The 14,845-nt window shown below is 44.7% G+C and overlaps 1 protein-coding gene across 3 annotated transcripts in view; it reads left to right on the top strand.

Moving 5' to 3' along the window:
- The first annotated feature begins 578 nt into the window (after window positions 1-578).
- Window positions 579-14,845, top strand: part of GOLGA1 (golgin A1) — a 49,083-nt gene continuing 34,816 nt past the window's right edge. The window contains exons 1-4 of one of the 3 annotated variants that reach the window (XM_083160984.1): window positions 579-867; window positions 10,016-10,308; window positions 10,489-10,579; window positions 12,766-12,840. In XM_083160984.1, the coding sequence (XP_083017110.1) occupies window positions 10,174-10,308; window positions 10,489-10,579; window positions 12,766-12,840 (301 nt within the window). In that variant the 5' untranslated portion in view covers window positions 579-867; window positions 10,016-10,173. The remainder of the gene's footprint in view (window positions 868-10,015; window positions 10,309-10,488; window positions 10,580-12,765; window positions 12,841-14,845) is intronic. The other 2 variants (XM_083160985.1, XM_083160986.1) reach the window with 2 other exon arrangements.

The raw sequence follows: 14,845 nt of genomic DNA on the forward strand, positions 1-14,845 counted from the left end.
GAGAGCTTTCTAGCTAAGCTAGGTCGGGCAGTGCTGTGCCGCTGTCACTCAGCACACAGCATTGACAGCTAGCGCTGAGCGACAGCGGCTCAGCAGTGCCTGACCTAGCTTAGGTAGGAAGCTCTACACCAGGCATGTACAAACTATGGCCCTCCAGCTGTTGTGAAACTACAAGTCCCATCATGCCTTGCCATAGTTTTTCTATTAGGAAATGATATAACTATGGCAAGGCATGCTGAGATGTGTATTCTAGCCTTTCAAATGTTTAATCAATTACAATTAAATAGGATACAATTCCAAATGCATCTTCTATGAGGGGTCAAGTGTAAAAGAATATATTAATCCTAAAATTAAAAAATCAGCATATCCCTCTTCAGTGGTGTGTGTATGTGTAGATAGATAGATATAGCCTGTTTATTAATGTTTTTTATGCAAAATAAATAACACTGCCAGTAGTGTCCTTTCCCTTAGATGTCACCTCTCTAACTGCGCATGCGGGAAGTGATGAAGTCAAGCTACTCTCCCAGCCAATCAGACGCAACAGCTACGTCAGCGTGACCCCTCTACTCATCCCCAGCTAGCCAACCAGCCTCTGCCTCACCTGACCCAGGCGCTGTGGTGACGTCGCTGGCCACATCCACGGGAGGTAGAGCGGAGGACTCGGGGACTATAACCGGAGACCGGACCGAGTTCATGTTGTCCCAGGGAGTACGGAGCAGCTCTGCGCCAGTCTGCCGTCTGCCTTCTATGGTCCGCTTATAACCGGATACCCTGGCTGTACCAGTGGGAGGGGGATTCTCTGTGTGTCCCCGGTACATGGAACACTGACAGCTCTGGCAGCTGGGGCAATTCCTTACCTGTCACTAGGTAACGCTCAATATGTACCCTGTAACAGTACCTGCCTCTCACCGCTCAACCCTGACTGTCTGTACTTACCCCTGCTCCTCAGTACCTGCCTCTCACCGCTCAACCCTGACAGTCTACTTACCCCTGCCCCTCACTCCTCAGTACCTACCACTCACTGCTCAACCCTGACAGTCTACTTACCCCTGCCCCTCACTCCTCAGTACCTACCACTCACTGCTCAACCCAGACAGTCTGTACTTACCCCTGCCCCTCACTCCTCAGTACCTACCACTCACTGCTCAACCCTGACAGTCTGTACTTACCCCAGCCCCTCACTCCTCAGTACCTACCACTCACTGCTCAACCCTGACAGTCTGTACTTACCCCTGCCCCTCACTCCTCAGTACCTACCACTCACCGCTCAACCCTGACAGTCTACTTACCCCTGCCCCTCACTCCTCAGTACCTACCACTCACTGCTCAACCCTGACAGTCTGTACGTACCCCAGCCCCTCACTCCTCAGTACCTACCACTCACTGCTCAACCCTGACAGTCTGTACTTACCCCTGCCCCTCACTCCTCAGTACCTATCACTCACTGCTCAACCCTGACAGTCTCTACTTGCCCCTGCCCCTCACTCCTCAGTACCTACCACTCACCGCTCAACCCTGACAGTCTACTTACCCCAGCCCCTCACTCCTCAGTACCTACCACTCACTGTTCAACCCTGACTGTCTGTACTTACCCCTGCCCCTCACTCCTCAGTACCTATCACTCACTGCTCAACCCTGACAGGCTCTTCTTACCCCTGCCCCTAACTCCTCAGTACCTACCACTCACTGCTCAACCCTGACTGTCTGTACTTACCCCAGCCCATCACTGCTCAACCCTGACAGGCTCTTCTTACCCCTGCCCCTCACTCCTCAGTACCTACCACTCACTGTTCAACCCTGACTGTCTGTACTTACCCCTGCCCCTCACTCCTCAGTACCTATCACTCACTGCTCAACCCTGACAGGCTCTTCTTACCCCTGCCCCTAACTCCTCAGTACCTACCACTCACTGCTCAACCCTGACAGTCTACTTAACCCTACCCCTCACTCCTCAGTACCTACCACTCACTGCTCAACCCTGACAGTCTGTACTTACCCCTACCCCTCACTCCTCAGTACCTACCACTCACTGTTCAACCCTGACAGTCTACTTACCCCTGCCCCTCACTCCTCAGTACCTACCACTCACTGCTCAACCCTGACAGTCTACTTAACCCAGCCCATCACCGCTCAACCCTGACATTCTCTACTTACCCCAGCCCATCACTGCTCAACCCTGACAGTCTCTACTTACCCCAGCCCATCACTGCTCAACCCTGACAGTCTCTACTTACCCCAGCCCATCACTGCTCAACCCTGACAGTCTACTTACCCCAGCCCATCACTGCTCAACCCTGACAGTCTCTACTTACCCCAGCCCATCACTGCTCAACCCTGACAGTCTACTTACCCCAGCCCATCACTGCTCAGTACCTACCACTCACTGCTAAACCCTGACAGTCTGTACTTACCCCAGCCCATCACTCCTCAGTACCTACCACTCACTGCTCAACCCTGACAGTCTCTACTTACCCCAGCCCATCACTGCTCAACCCTGACAGTCTCTACTTACCCCTACCCCTCACTCCTCAGTACCTACCACTCACTGCTCAACCCTGACAGGCTCTACTTACCCCAGCCCATCACTGCAAACCACTCACTGTTTACCCTTACCCCTCTCTTCTCAGTACCTACCCCTCTCTACTCAACCCTGACAGTCTACTTACCCCCAGCCCATCACTGTTCAACCCTGACAGTCTACTTACCCCCAGCCTATCACTGTTCAACCCTGACAGTCTGTACTTACCCCCAGCCCATCACTGCTCAACCCTGACAGTCTGTACTTACCCCCAGCCCATCACTGCTGAACCCTGACAGTCTCTACTTACCCCCAGCCCATCACTGCTCAACCCTGACAGTCTCTACTTACCCCCAGCCCATCACTGCTCAACCCTGACAGTCTCTACTTACCCCCAGCCCATCACTGCTCAACCCTGACAGTCTCTACTTACCCCCAGCCCATCACTGCTCAACCCTGACAGTCTCTACTTACCCCCAGCCCATCACTGCTCAACCCTGACAGTCTCTACTTACCCCCAGCCCATCACTGCTGAACCCTGACAGTCTCTACTTACCCCCAGCCCATCACTGCTCAACCCTGACAGTCTCTACTTACCCCCAGCCCATCACTGCTCAACCCTACTTAGCCCTACCCCTCACTGCTTACCCTCACTCCTCAGTACCTACCCCTCTCTACTTACCCCTTCCCCTCACTGCTTACCCTCACTCCTCAGTACCTACCCCTCTCTACTTACCCCTTCCCCTCACTGCTTACCCTTACTCCTCAGTACATACCCCTACCCCTCACTGCTTACCCTTACTCCTCAGTACCTGCCACTTACTGCTCTACACTAATCCTCTTTACTCAACAATCCCCAGTTACACCAGCCCACCAGTATTACACATTATACTACACACCATAATGCCGATTACACATTATGACACATACTGTAATGGCCATTACATATAAGGCTACACAATTTGTTATGCCATTACACATTATGACACGCACGCCGTAAAGCCCATTACAGAATATCAAACAATCCTTATGCCCATGACACATTATTATAGAAAATAAAATGGAAGCACTGCGCTGAATTTATATAAATTATATAAAAATAAAAAATATAATAATCACTTTTATGGTGGCTACCAAAATTTAAGACAAATGCATTAATTACATATATTAAATTCAAATAACTTCAAAAAGATACATTTTTTACTTAAAGACATAGCATCAATTTAATATGTAAACTTTTGTAACAAGTCCAATTAGTGCTGTATGGTTATTATGTATATCATACCTATAGAACACAGTCCACAATGTGCCCGGCAAATACTCAAGTAGTGTTACAGTTTACTTGCTATGTAAAGATAATTGCATTTCTGCCGCTGGTATCCACTGCGGTATCGGGCTGACGATACTCACAGCAGGGGTCCCTATTGTACCGACTATTTAGGCAATTGTTTGCGCTGGGTGAGGGGTCAGCAGTGCCCTCTGTTCATGGTATAACATTAATGGGCGGGTGGGCGGTCTTGCTAACAAGTGCAACCTGGCATCACCTGCCTGTGTCTTGCGTGTGTAGATGGTTTTAACAAGCGGCGGGTGGCCAGGACTGAAGGCAGCGGGGTGGTGTCTGGAGTGTCTTCCGCGTCATGATGCTGCAGCGTCAATATGCAAATGACACGGTGGCCACAATGACAGACAGGGAGGTAGCGGGTGGGCTCAGGTTGCGGATTACTGCGGCAAACGTTCTGCACAAAATCGGCCCACAAGGCCATCGGCCCTTCTGGCATTTGCCAGAACTGCCAGATGGCCAGTCTGGTCCTGTCAGCACCTACCACTTACTGCTCAACCCTAACAGTCTCTACTTACCCCAGCTCATCACTGCAAACCCCTCACTACTTACCCCTGCACCTCACTGCTTACCCTTACTTCTCAGTACCTACCACTTACTACTCAACCATAACCCTCTCTAATTACGCCAGCCCATCACTGCTTACCCCTTAGCCTTAGTACGTTGCATTCCCTGCTCAACCTTACCCCAGCTCATCACTGCAGACCCCTCTCTACTTACCCCTACATCTCACTGCTTACCCTTATTCCACAGTACCTACCACTCACTGCTCAACCATCCCCGCTTACACCAGCCCATCACTGCTTACCCCTTAGTACATTGCACTCTCTCTACTTACCCCTACCCATCCCTGCATACCTCTCTCTACTTACCCCTACTCATCACAGCTTACCACTCACTGCTCAACCATACCAGTATCTACTCACCCCTCAGTACCTACCACACACTTCTCAACCATACCCATCACTGCTTATCCCAGCCATTCTGTTCCTACGACTTACTGCTCAATCACAAACCTCTCTACTTACCTTTACCCCTCAGTATGTTCCTCTCACTGCTCAACCATAACTCTCTCCGCTTACACCAACCCACTACTCAACCATATCCATTTTTATCTACCCCAACCCATCACTGCTTACCCTTCTCAGTACCTACCACTCACTGCTCCATCCTAAACCTCTTTTTACCCCTGCCCACTGCTTACCTATACATATAACTACTTAACCCTCAGTATTTACCCTTATCCTTCACTACTTGCCCCTACCCCTCATTATTTAACTCAACATAGATCTTACTCTTGCCCCTTAATAACTATCTAACTCACTACTTACCCTACATCCTCATGACAGTGATATAGGATAGTTTTCCAGCTTCAATATACTATCTTTACTGTTTTCATCTTGCAAAGCGTTTCTATTCCCTCCATTCACAGCTGTAGGAACTCCCCAGAGGAGTCTTATCTCCTGGTTTCCCTTTCTGTCTAGGGGGGTTATTCTGATTCACTCGGAAAGGCACAATCACTCTCTAACGGACAAAACCATGTGCACTGCAGGTGGGGTAGATGTAACATGTGCAGAGAGAGTTAGATTTGGGTTGGGGGTGTACTTCAAACAGTTATCTATATTGCAATGTAAAAATTAAGCAGCCAGTATTTACCCTGCACAGAAACAAAATAACTCGAACAAATCTAACTCTCTCTATACATGTTACATCAGCCCCACCTGCAGTGCATATTGTTTTGTCCATTAGAGAGTGATTGTGCCTTTCCGATTGAATCAGAATAACACCCTAGGTCTCTGCATGCATGTCACTCACAAGATAATATGTTAATCCATTACATAGGCTCTGTACAGGGCCGGTGCAAGGCACCGGAGCGCCCCAGGCGAGTCGGGGTGGGGGCGCCCCGGTGCCGGGGGGGGGTGACGGGGTGATACCTGTGTAAAAAACTTGCGTCCCTGCAGTGCTGGAGCGTGCAGGGCTGTCCGTGCCGCCGGGGGAATCTGCGGCGCTGTCATTATGTATAAGCTGACCGCGGCCGGCGGGGTCCCTACAGTGAATAGAAAATAACTAGCGCTTCCCGCGCCGCCGCGTGCATAGCGCTAGTTATTTTCTATTCACTGTAGGGACCCCGCCGGCCGCCGCCAGCTTTGTACACAATGACAGCGCCGCAGGTTCCCCCGGCAGCACGGACACCCCTGCACACTCCAGCACTGCAGGGACGCCGGGGACGCAAGTTTTTTACACAGGTACCACAGTTCGCTAACCCTCCATGCTGGGGGTGAGGGGCAAACTGCCGCCCTCCAGGTGCCGGCGCCCTAGGCAAATGCCTAGAGCTGCCTAGCGGTGGCGCCGGCCCTGGCTCTGTAAGAATCCTGTACAAACATATATATATATATATATATATATATATATATATATATATATATATATATATCACAGAAAGACCGCACTCACACTTGTTTGGAGACAACTTTTAGGGGTGTTCAAAAGAGGAGACATGTGAACCATGCCCCTCGAATATAGTCCCGTTATCCCTCCACAGTTCTGGGGGGGATTTGAACACTCTCCTTAAGAATATGCAGAGTCATTGGTTTCATTTAAAATAGTAACAATAGTCAAATTTATTTCATTCTCCTCTAGCCCCGACGTTTCGGTCCATATTCAGACCTTTATCAAGGAGCTTTTATGAAGAGTCATCAACGCATATAAAGAGGCAAAACGCCTCAGCCCAGGAGACCGGATCAGCCACGTGGCTGATCCGGTCTCCTGGGCTGAGGCGTTTTGCCTCTTTATATGCGTTGATGACTCTTCATAAAAGCTCCTTGATAAAGGTCTGAATATGGACCGAAACGTCGGGGCTAGAGGAGAATGAAATAAATTTGACTATTGTTACTATTTTAAATGAAACCAATGACTCTGCATATTCTTAAGGAGAGTGTTCAAATCCCCCCCAGAACTGTGGAGGGATAACGGGAATATATATATATATATATATATTATATCTATATCCTTATATCCTGCTGGTGATGCACACAGATCTCCTCTTACCCTGCTTTGTTCTAGCGGATGTGATATCTGATGCATGACGTGTGGACAGCGTTTGGTCATCAGATGAGCTGTACACGTTTCTTATGCCTTTGCTATGTTTCTTGTTTGCAACTCTGCTAGGAATAATCAACTCTGGCTCCTCGTTTGTTGGTAATGATAATTGCTATTCATGAGATCCAAAATATTATTCCTTTGACTTTCCAAAACTCTTACCTTGTGTTACAGTACTTTCTGTAATACGGATCCAGGTGGAAATAATGCTTACTGCTTGCTCTTCCCATGTTTTGGGCAATGGTGTATATTTGTTCTGTGCAAATATCTTTCACTTTTGTGCACCTGACATTCTGTATGAGTTAGCGGCTGCTCTGTCTTTTTTTTTTTGGGGGGGGGGGGGGGGGGGTGATTCTGGTTGGTTTGTGAAAGCAAACTCCTTCTATGGGCAAAACCATGTTGCACTACAGGTGAGGGAACGGTAGCAGGTGCAGAGAGAGTTGGATTTGGGTGGGATGTGTTCAAAACGAAGTCTAAATCGCAGTGTGAAAATAAAGTGGTCAGAATTACCTTGCACAGAAACATAATAACTCCCCCGGAATCTAACTCTTTCTGCACACGTTACATCAGCCCCACCTGCAGTGCACATGGTTTTGTCTATCAAAGAAGCAGTATGCATTTGCGCACCAGCTCAAATCATCCCCCCCCCCTGCATTCATTGGGAAAGCTGCACCCCTAAACTGATTGTCTGAAATTAATGCCCAGAATTCTCCTCTGTTGTATATAATATATGTATTAGTGTTCATTCTAGCACCCGCTATCTTTAAAAACCCATACAGTTCCTCTTCCCTGCCTGGGGTGTCTCTGTCTGCTGTAGTGCTTCTAGCACAGTGTGGTCTGTATATCAGCACTGATATTTCTGTGCTAGAAACACCACAGCAGACAGCGACACCCCTGGCAGGGAAGAGGAACTGCATGGGTTTTTAAAGATAGCGGGTGCTAGAATGAACACTATGTATTTGTGTTAGAATGATCTCAATAGTTCTTTGTCATTTACATTATTTAAGTTGACAATTTTCTAGTTATAGTTATAAATACATCTAAACACTTCTTTGCTACGATTTTTTTCATCCATTTTTCAAACTGTGACGATAGAATAAGGAGCGCAACGTGTTGCAAATAAACATTCATTCCAATGGTATTTTCATGAGCTTCTTTCACCTGCCCAGTAGAGTTTAGTTTGTCCTTGGTTTTAGCCTTTGTTGTGAGTGATGTGTCACTTTTGCTAGCATGTGTCAGTGACTTTGATCTCTGTGTTCATATGTAATGACTTTTAGATTTAGATGTTATTTATTTTGTTTTCAAATACTTCACAATCTATAAAGGAAAATAAATTTTGTAAAATGTAATTATTGAGTAGCCGCAGGCATTGATAAACCTGGCTGTTCTGCTTTGTTCTATAAAGTACGGTACGGCGCCGGTTTTATTGTGATAGTGGGCTGGTGTCTTCAGTAGCTGTAGTGGCACATCATGCATAAAACGTGGTCCTCCAAAATGTAAATACCTGTATTCCCTCCTAGTGTTCGCTCTAGCATTCTTTTAGGGCAGGATGCTGACCACCGGGCCGGGCACTTTTTTTCAATCGGGAGGGCACATTTTATATTATAATTTTAGATGAGAAACAAAAAGTATAAAATATATAAAAAAAATTGCACACTGCACTAGGATTACGCCCAATAAACATTGTCATACTCTGCTTTGCACATTACATATTCTGTCGTAATGACAGTTACACATTATGGCACACACTGTAATGCCTCTTACACATTATACCACACACCGTAATGCCCATTACACATGATAGCATACATCGAAAGTTCTCAGCAGCATATCAGCGCGGTGGGGGATAGTAAAAGGGAGCACAGTGCCACACACAAAGGACAGGGTGCATTTTGAGGTTTTAAAAATGGGCAGGGTGCAGCACCCTGCAAAGAAGCTTAGAGGTAACACTATGCTCCTTACTGATCAGCACCCTGCACCTAGAGTGAACAGGATTTTATATACATTTATTTGTAGATATGTGAATTATATGTAACCTTTTTTTTTATTATAAAAACATTTTAGATTGGTTTACATATGAATGATTGTAGCTAGTATGTTATAGAGCAGATCACCAAGCTGCACAGATCTATCTGCCACGAGGAAAGCCCTGTACACACTGGGGAATAAAATGAGCAATATCGGTCATTTTAGCCCATCTGAGAAATATCGGTCATTTTATCGTCCAGTGTTCATGCTATGGCCAATGCGCGTTCCCACAGGCCGTTAACGCCCCGCTCTATCACCTGTGCATGTACAGGCGAGGGAGGGGATAGTTAAGTGAATTTGTCAAAAATAGGTGTGAAAATTGGCAAGCAAACTTTTCCTTCATCATAGTGATTTGTACTGTTTACGTTATATAGGAAATATTATCTTTTATTACACATCATTTTTTTAATTTGAATTCATATAACAAATGTGAGAGATTCGGGCATATTTTTAGCCGATGTTTTGCACACCAGTCACAGATGTTGGCTCTCAAAGGGTTAACATTCCCCCTCTGCCTCGCCATTCATTGTTCATCACCCGCCGGTATCGGCAAGTGTGTATGGACCTGCCGGGTCACCGCTGCTGTCAATATCGGCCAGTGTGTACGGGGTGGAACTCTCCAGAGGTGGCTGACAGAAAATGTCTAGGTCGAAGTGCACAAGGTTCTGTGTCAGCACATGAGAAGGTAGAGTGTGTGTGTGTGTATATATATATATATATATATATATATATATATATATATATATATATATATATATATATATATATATATATATATATACTTTTACCATCCACCTGGACAAACCTGACCCTTAGCATAGTGAGCGAAGCGATACAATAATTGGGGGTCCGTAGTCTCAGGTGTCAACATTGACAAATAAAAAATAAAGTATTAAAAAAAAAAAAAACCTTTTCATGATTTCACCGTTTCCAACTGATCAGCTAAGTGGTCTGGAAAACATGAACTGTTGGTAGATCTTGATGACCGGTTCGGCCACCCCTGGGTTTAAGGTAATCCATTTTCTTGGCAGATTCAAAATGGAACTGAGATGTCCGCTGTGATCTGAGGCCAGACCGGGCTTTGTGAAGGCCGTCGCTGGGCAGAGTTCCTGGGAACGTCGGAACCTGTTTTATCTCTGATTTCTGGTACTCTCAGCTGGGAGGCAGTAGCCGCGAAAGGAGGGGTGCCATGTTCACCAAGCTTAAGAAGAAGATTGCAGAAGAGGCCGGCATAGCGCCACGGCCTGGTGGGGCTGCACGTATCCCTCGCACCATCAGCAGAGAATCCATCACCTCTGCAGGAGCGGACTCAGGCGATGACTTTGTACGTTTCGGGCGGTATAATCCTTTCTCTACTTTGGTGGTGGATGGGTAACATGCCGACTTGTTTAGCCAAATGAGTTCAGATATTGGGGTGAGGGTGGGAAAGTAATTGCTGTCTTTTGTGTGTTTAAAATACTCAAAATCAGTGACACCTTTTATTTATTTGTTCCTGTTTTTCCAGGCATCAGATGGCAGCAGTTCCCGTGATGATCTGTCTTCTCAGATCTCCCGAAGGAACGAGCAGATCCGCAGACTGGAAGCCAAGTTATCAGGTAATCCCCAGAGCAGGTATACAGGTACGCTCCCCATCTACCTATAGTCCCTGGAGCATCAACTTAGTAATTACTATTACGATTTGATTTGTGTGTCGTGGCCTATCCAGTATACACACTTACTGAACGGACGCTTGATGTGTCATTTAGGACGCCTAGGTGGGCAGGCATTTGATTTTGCTCACCCAGCTGTGATGTCGCGCCCCCCCCCCCACCCCATTAATTGTACAGGCAGTCGACCAACCACCCTCTCACAGCCAGAGCTGCTGATATATCTTATGCTGCAAAGCTGGTGCGATATACAACGTCATTCACTAATATTGGGGGTATAGCTCCGCGTGTACCCTGCTTTAAGGATATTATAAGAAATGTATGTTTTAGTTATTGTCATTATTTGTTATAGATCATCGTTTATGTTCTCCCTATATATAAGCCATGGTATATGTTTTGTGGGAAGCTATGCTTTAAAAAAATATATATGTACATATCATCTGTATATAGGTCTAGTGACCGTGAGTCTCTGAAACACTGCCATCTGCTGGAAGAGAGTGAAACTACATCTTTCTCACATATGCACAAACACAGACGGTAGCAGACTACCTTCTTCTTTCGAAGCTTTTGCTTCAAGTGGGCTTACTGGTGTGTTTTATAATAGTGGTTACTTACCTATTGTGGTCAAAGACATAATATTAATTTCACTTTCCAGTTAATTCATAAAGAAAGTTTACATTTTGCCCAATGGGGTCTGAGTTCTAGAAATGTTAGAAATTTCAGTCTACCTTTACCTGGTAATTGGACAATTCTCAGCTTTAGAAATCTAAAGGTGCCCATACACTGGTGCAATTTGGGCAGTTTTCATCCGATTCCAATGATCGGCCCGATTATATTGGATGAAAACTGGTCAAATCGGAAGTGGATCCAGTGTGCATTCCCATACGCATCAGATCGGAGCCTGAGATCCTACTTGCTTTCCAGCACCTGCAATATATTGCATCTGACTTCCCTTGATCTCCCCGGAGTCCCTTTTTACATACGATAAATCGTGTGCGATTTTTCGCATGTAAACAATGGCACATCATCAAATGCCAAATTGAATGAAGGCCTTCTGGGGAGCTGCTGGGGAATTCAAGGGAAATTAGGTCAGGCTTGTGCCTCAGACAAGTCGGACCTGTGTATCGGGCACTTTTAGTCTGTTTTTCATTAACCTTTTGCAGTCCAATTTTAGATGTTGGACTTGAAAGGGTTAATGTAATTGCAGTATGCAGAATGGGGGTTATTCAATGTGTGCCGACATTTCCTACAGTTGGAAATATTGTCAAACCTCTATTCAATGCAGCCATTTTTTTCGACCACATTGAAACCTGACAGATTTGACTTTCTAAAAAAAATTTAAACGGTGTGATCGAAAACAGCAGCTGGTTTGTCGAATCTAAGGCCATCTACGAATGCATACGCATGTACAGTATTTGCACAATCCACGTGTAGTCCAGTCAGAACATCAAACAGCAATAGTCGAAATTGATGATTGGACATGATTCAGACTATTAGAAACGCTTCGACAGTCGGAATGAAACATTGAATACCCCCAATAATCGGAATTGTAACAAATGTTTTAACCACTCCATTAAAGTTATATTTATCTCCAAAACACCTATTAATGTAATAAAAAGCTAATTATTGCTGTGGAACTCCAGGAACATGTAAAAACACCCAAATATAAGTCACAAGATAATTTGGGATAGATCAACTCTTGCATAGTGTCCACATGGTACGCTCTTCTAGAGCTCGCCTGATTGGTTAGTAATGGAAACTCTAGAGATGGAACATGTCCGTTCATTTTGAAGCATCCGTTTATGAGAAACTTCATTATAAAATGGTCACTACGGTAAAACGGTGCGCTCTTTCCCAATAATATGCTTTATAAGGTTCAGTGACCTTTAATGTGACTTTTTAGAAAGCCAAATGTCGGTATTAGTTTTCCTCGAAATGACCATTCCTTGGTAGTGATTCCCAATAAGTAATGCTGGTAGCGCTACTCTTCCTGCCCTTCTCCCATTCGTGTGTTGATGTTATTTTTTGTTTTTGTTTTTCTCCCTCTGTTCGATCTTTTGTGTTGGCCACTCGCTGCCTCTCCCACTTGTCTTCTCCCTGTTCTTCCATTCTGTTTGTCTCCTTCACCTACCAAGATTACGCAGAACAGGTCCGAAACCTACAGAAGATGAAAGAAAAACTTGAGCTTGCTTTAGAGAAACACCAGGATTGTACGTATTTACCTAGTCCGCTTGTCTCTTAACCCATGTCCTGTCTCTTGCCCCCACCATCCAATCTGTCATAGTTCTATATATTAATTTTCTACTTTATTTTTGTTACAAACTAACAGCTTTAATAATGGTAGAAACCATTTCATATTTCTCGATATTCAACAGCATTTAATTTTCATCCATTAATTATAATTGCTCTTACTTTTCTGCAAACATTGTATAGTAATTTTTGGTCTTCACCAATTAACGAGATAAATGTTGTGTGTGTGTGTGTGTGTGTGTGTGTGTGTGTGTGTGTGTGTGTGTGTGGGGGGGGGGGGGGAGGGGGTTATTAATCTACTAAGGTGATTTGCAAAGTTATTCTTGATTTTATTATGTTTGTTTTTTTCCCCATGATGTACAATTTAATTACTTAATTATCTTACGAGTATCTCTATGGAACACAGGTAAAAAAATTCACAATGTTACACCAAGAAAAAATCTAAAATTTGATATGTTACTGGTCCCAAGCATTTAGGATATAGGAGACTCAAACTGTGCTATACTTTTCAAACACACCTTAATAAAGGGCTGAAATAGATAGACACAACTTTAAAACATGTCTCGTTTTTTTCCAGGAAGCAGTAGAAAAATAAATAGCAATTTACAAATATTTTTTTCCTATGGTTGATATACTGAGGATAACTTTTTTTTTTTTCCTTTTAAGTTCTCAACATTTCCATTGTAAATTGGAATTTTAGCCATATACAGTTGTGTTCATAAATTTACATACCCTAGCAGAATTTGTGATTTTCTGGCCATTTGTCAGAGAATATGAAAGATGACCTCACAAACTTTTCTTTCACTCATGGTTAGTGGTTGGGTGAAGCCATTTATTGTCAAACAACTGTGTTTACTCTTTTTAAATCATAATGACAACAGAAACTACCCAAATGACCCTGATCAAAAGTTTATATACCCTTTTTATACAAGTTGACACAAACAGGTTTGAATGGCTACTAAAGGTAACCATCCTCACCTGTGATCTGTTTGCTCGTAATCAGTGTGTGTGTATAAAAGGTCAGTGAGTTTCTGGTCTCCTGAAAGACCCTTGCATCTTCCATCCAGTACTGCACTGACGTGTCTGTATTCTGTCATGGGGAAAGCAAATGAATTGTCAAACGATCTGCAGGAAAAGTTAATTGAACTTTATAAAACAGGAAAGGGATATAAAAAGATATCCAAGCAATTGAGAATGCCAATCAGCGGTGTTCAAACTCTAATTAAGAAGTGGAAAATTAGGGTTTCTGTGGAAACCAAATCACGGGTCAGGTAGACCAACAAAAATTTCAGCCACATCTGCCAGGAAATTTGTTCAGGATGCAAAGAAAAATCCACAAATAACTTCAGCTGAAATACAGGACTCTCTGAAAAAAAGTGGTCTGGTTGTTTCAAGATGCACAATAAGGAGGCATTTGAAGAAAAATGGGCTGCATGGTCGAGTCGCCAAATGCCCCAAAGCATCCCGCTTACAATACTCCAAACAGCACAGAGACAAGCCTCAAAACTTTTGGAACCAAGTCATTTGGATTAATGAAACCAAAATTTAACTTTTTGGCCACAACCATAAAGCTACATTTGGACAGGACTCAACAAGGCCTATGATGAAAGGTACGCCATTCCGACGTTTTGGGGATGTGTGACCTACAAGGGCACTAAAAACTTTGTCAAAATTGATGGCAAGATGAATGCAGAATGTTATCAGAAAATACTGGAGGAAAATTTGCACTCATCAGCCCGGAAGCTGCGCATGAGATGTACTTGGACGTTCCAACATGACAATGATCCAAAACACACGGCCAAGTCAGCCTGTCATTGGCTACAGCAGAATAAAGTGAAGGTTCTGGAGTGGCCATCTCAGTCTCCTGACCTCAGTGTCATTGAGCCACTCTGGGGAGATCTCACACCTGCAGCTCATGTAAGACAGCCCAAGACTTTACAGGAACTGGAGGCTTTTGCCAAGAAG

Source organism: Crinia signifera, chromosome 9, assembly GCF_055691185.1.
Source record: "Crinia signifera chromosome 9, ASM5569118v1, whole genome shotgun sequence".
NCBI lineage: Eukaryota > Metazoa > Chordata > Amphibia > Anura > Myobatrachidae > Crinia > Crinia signifera.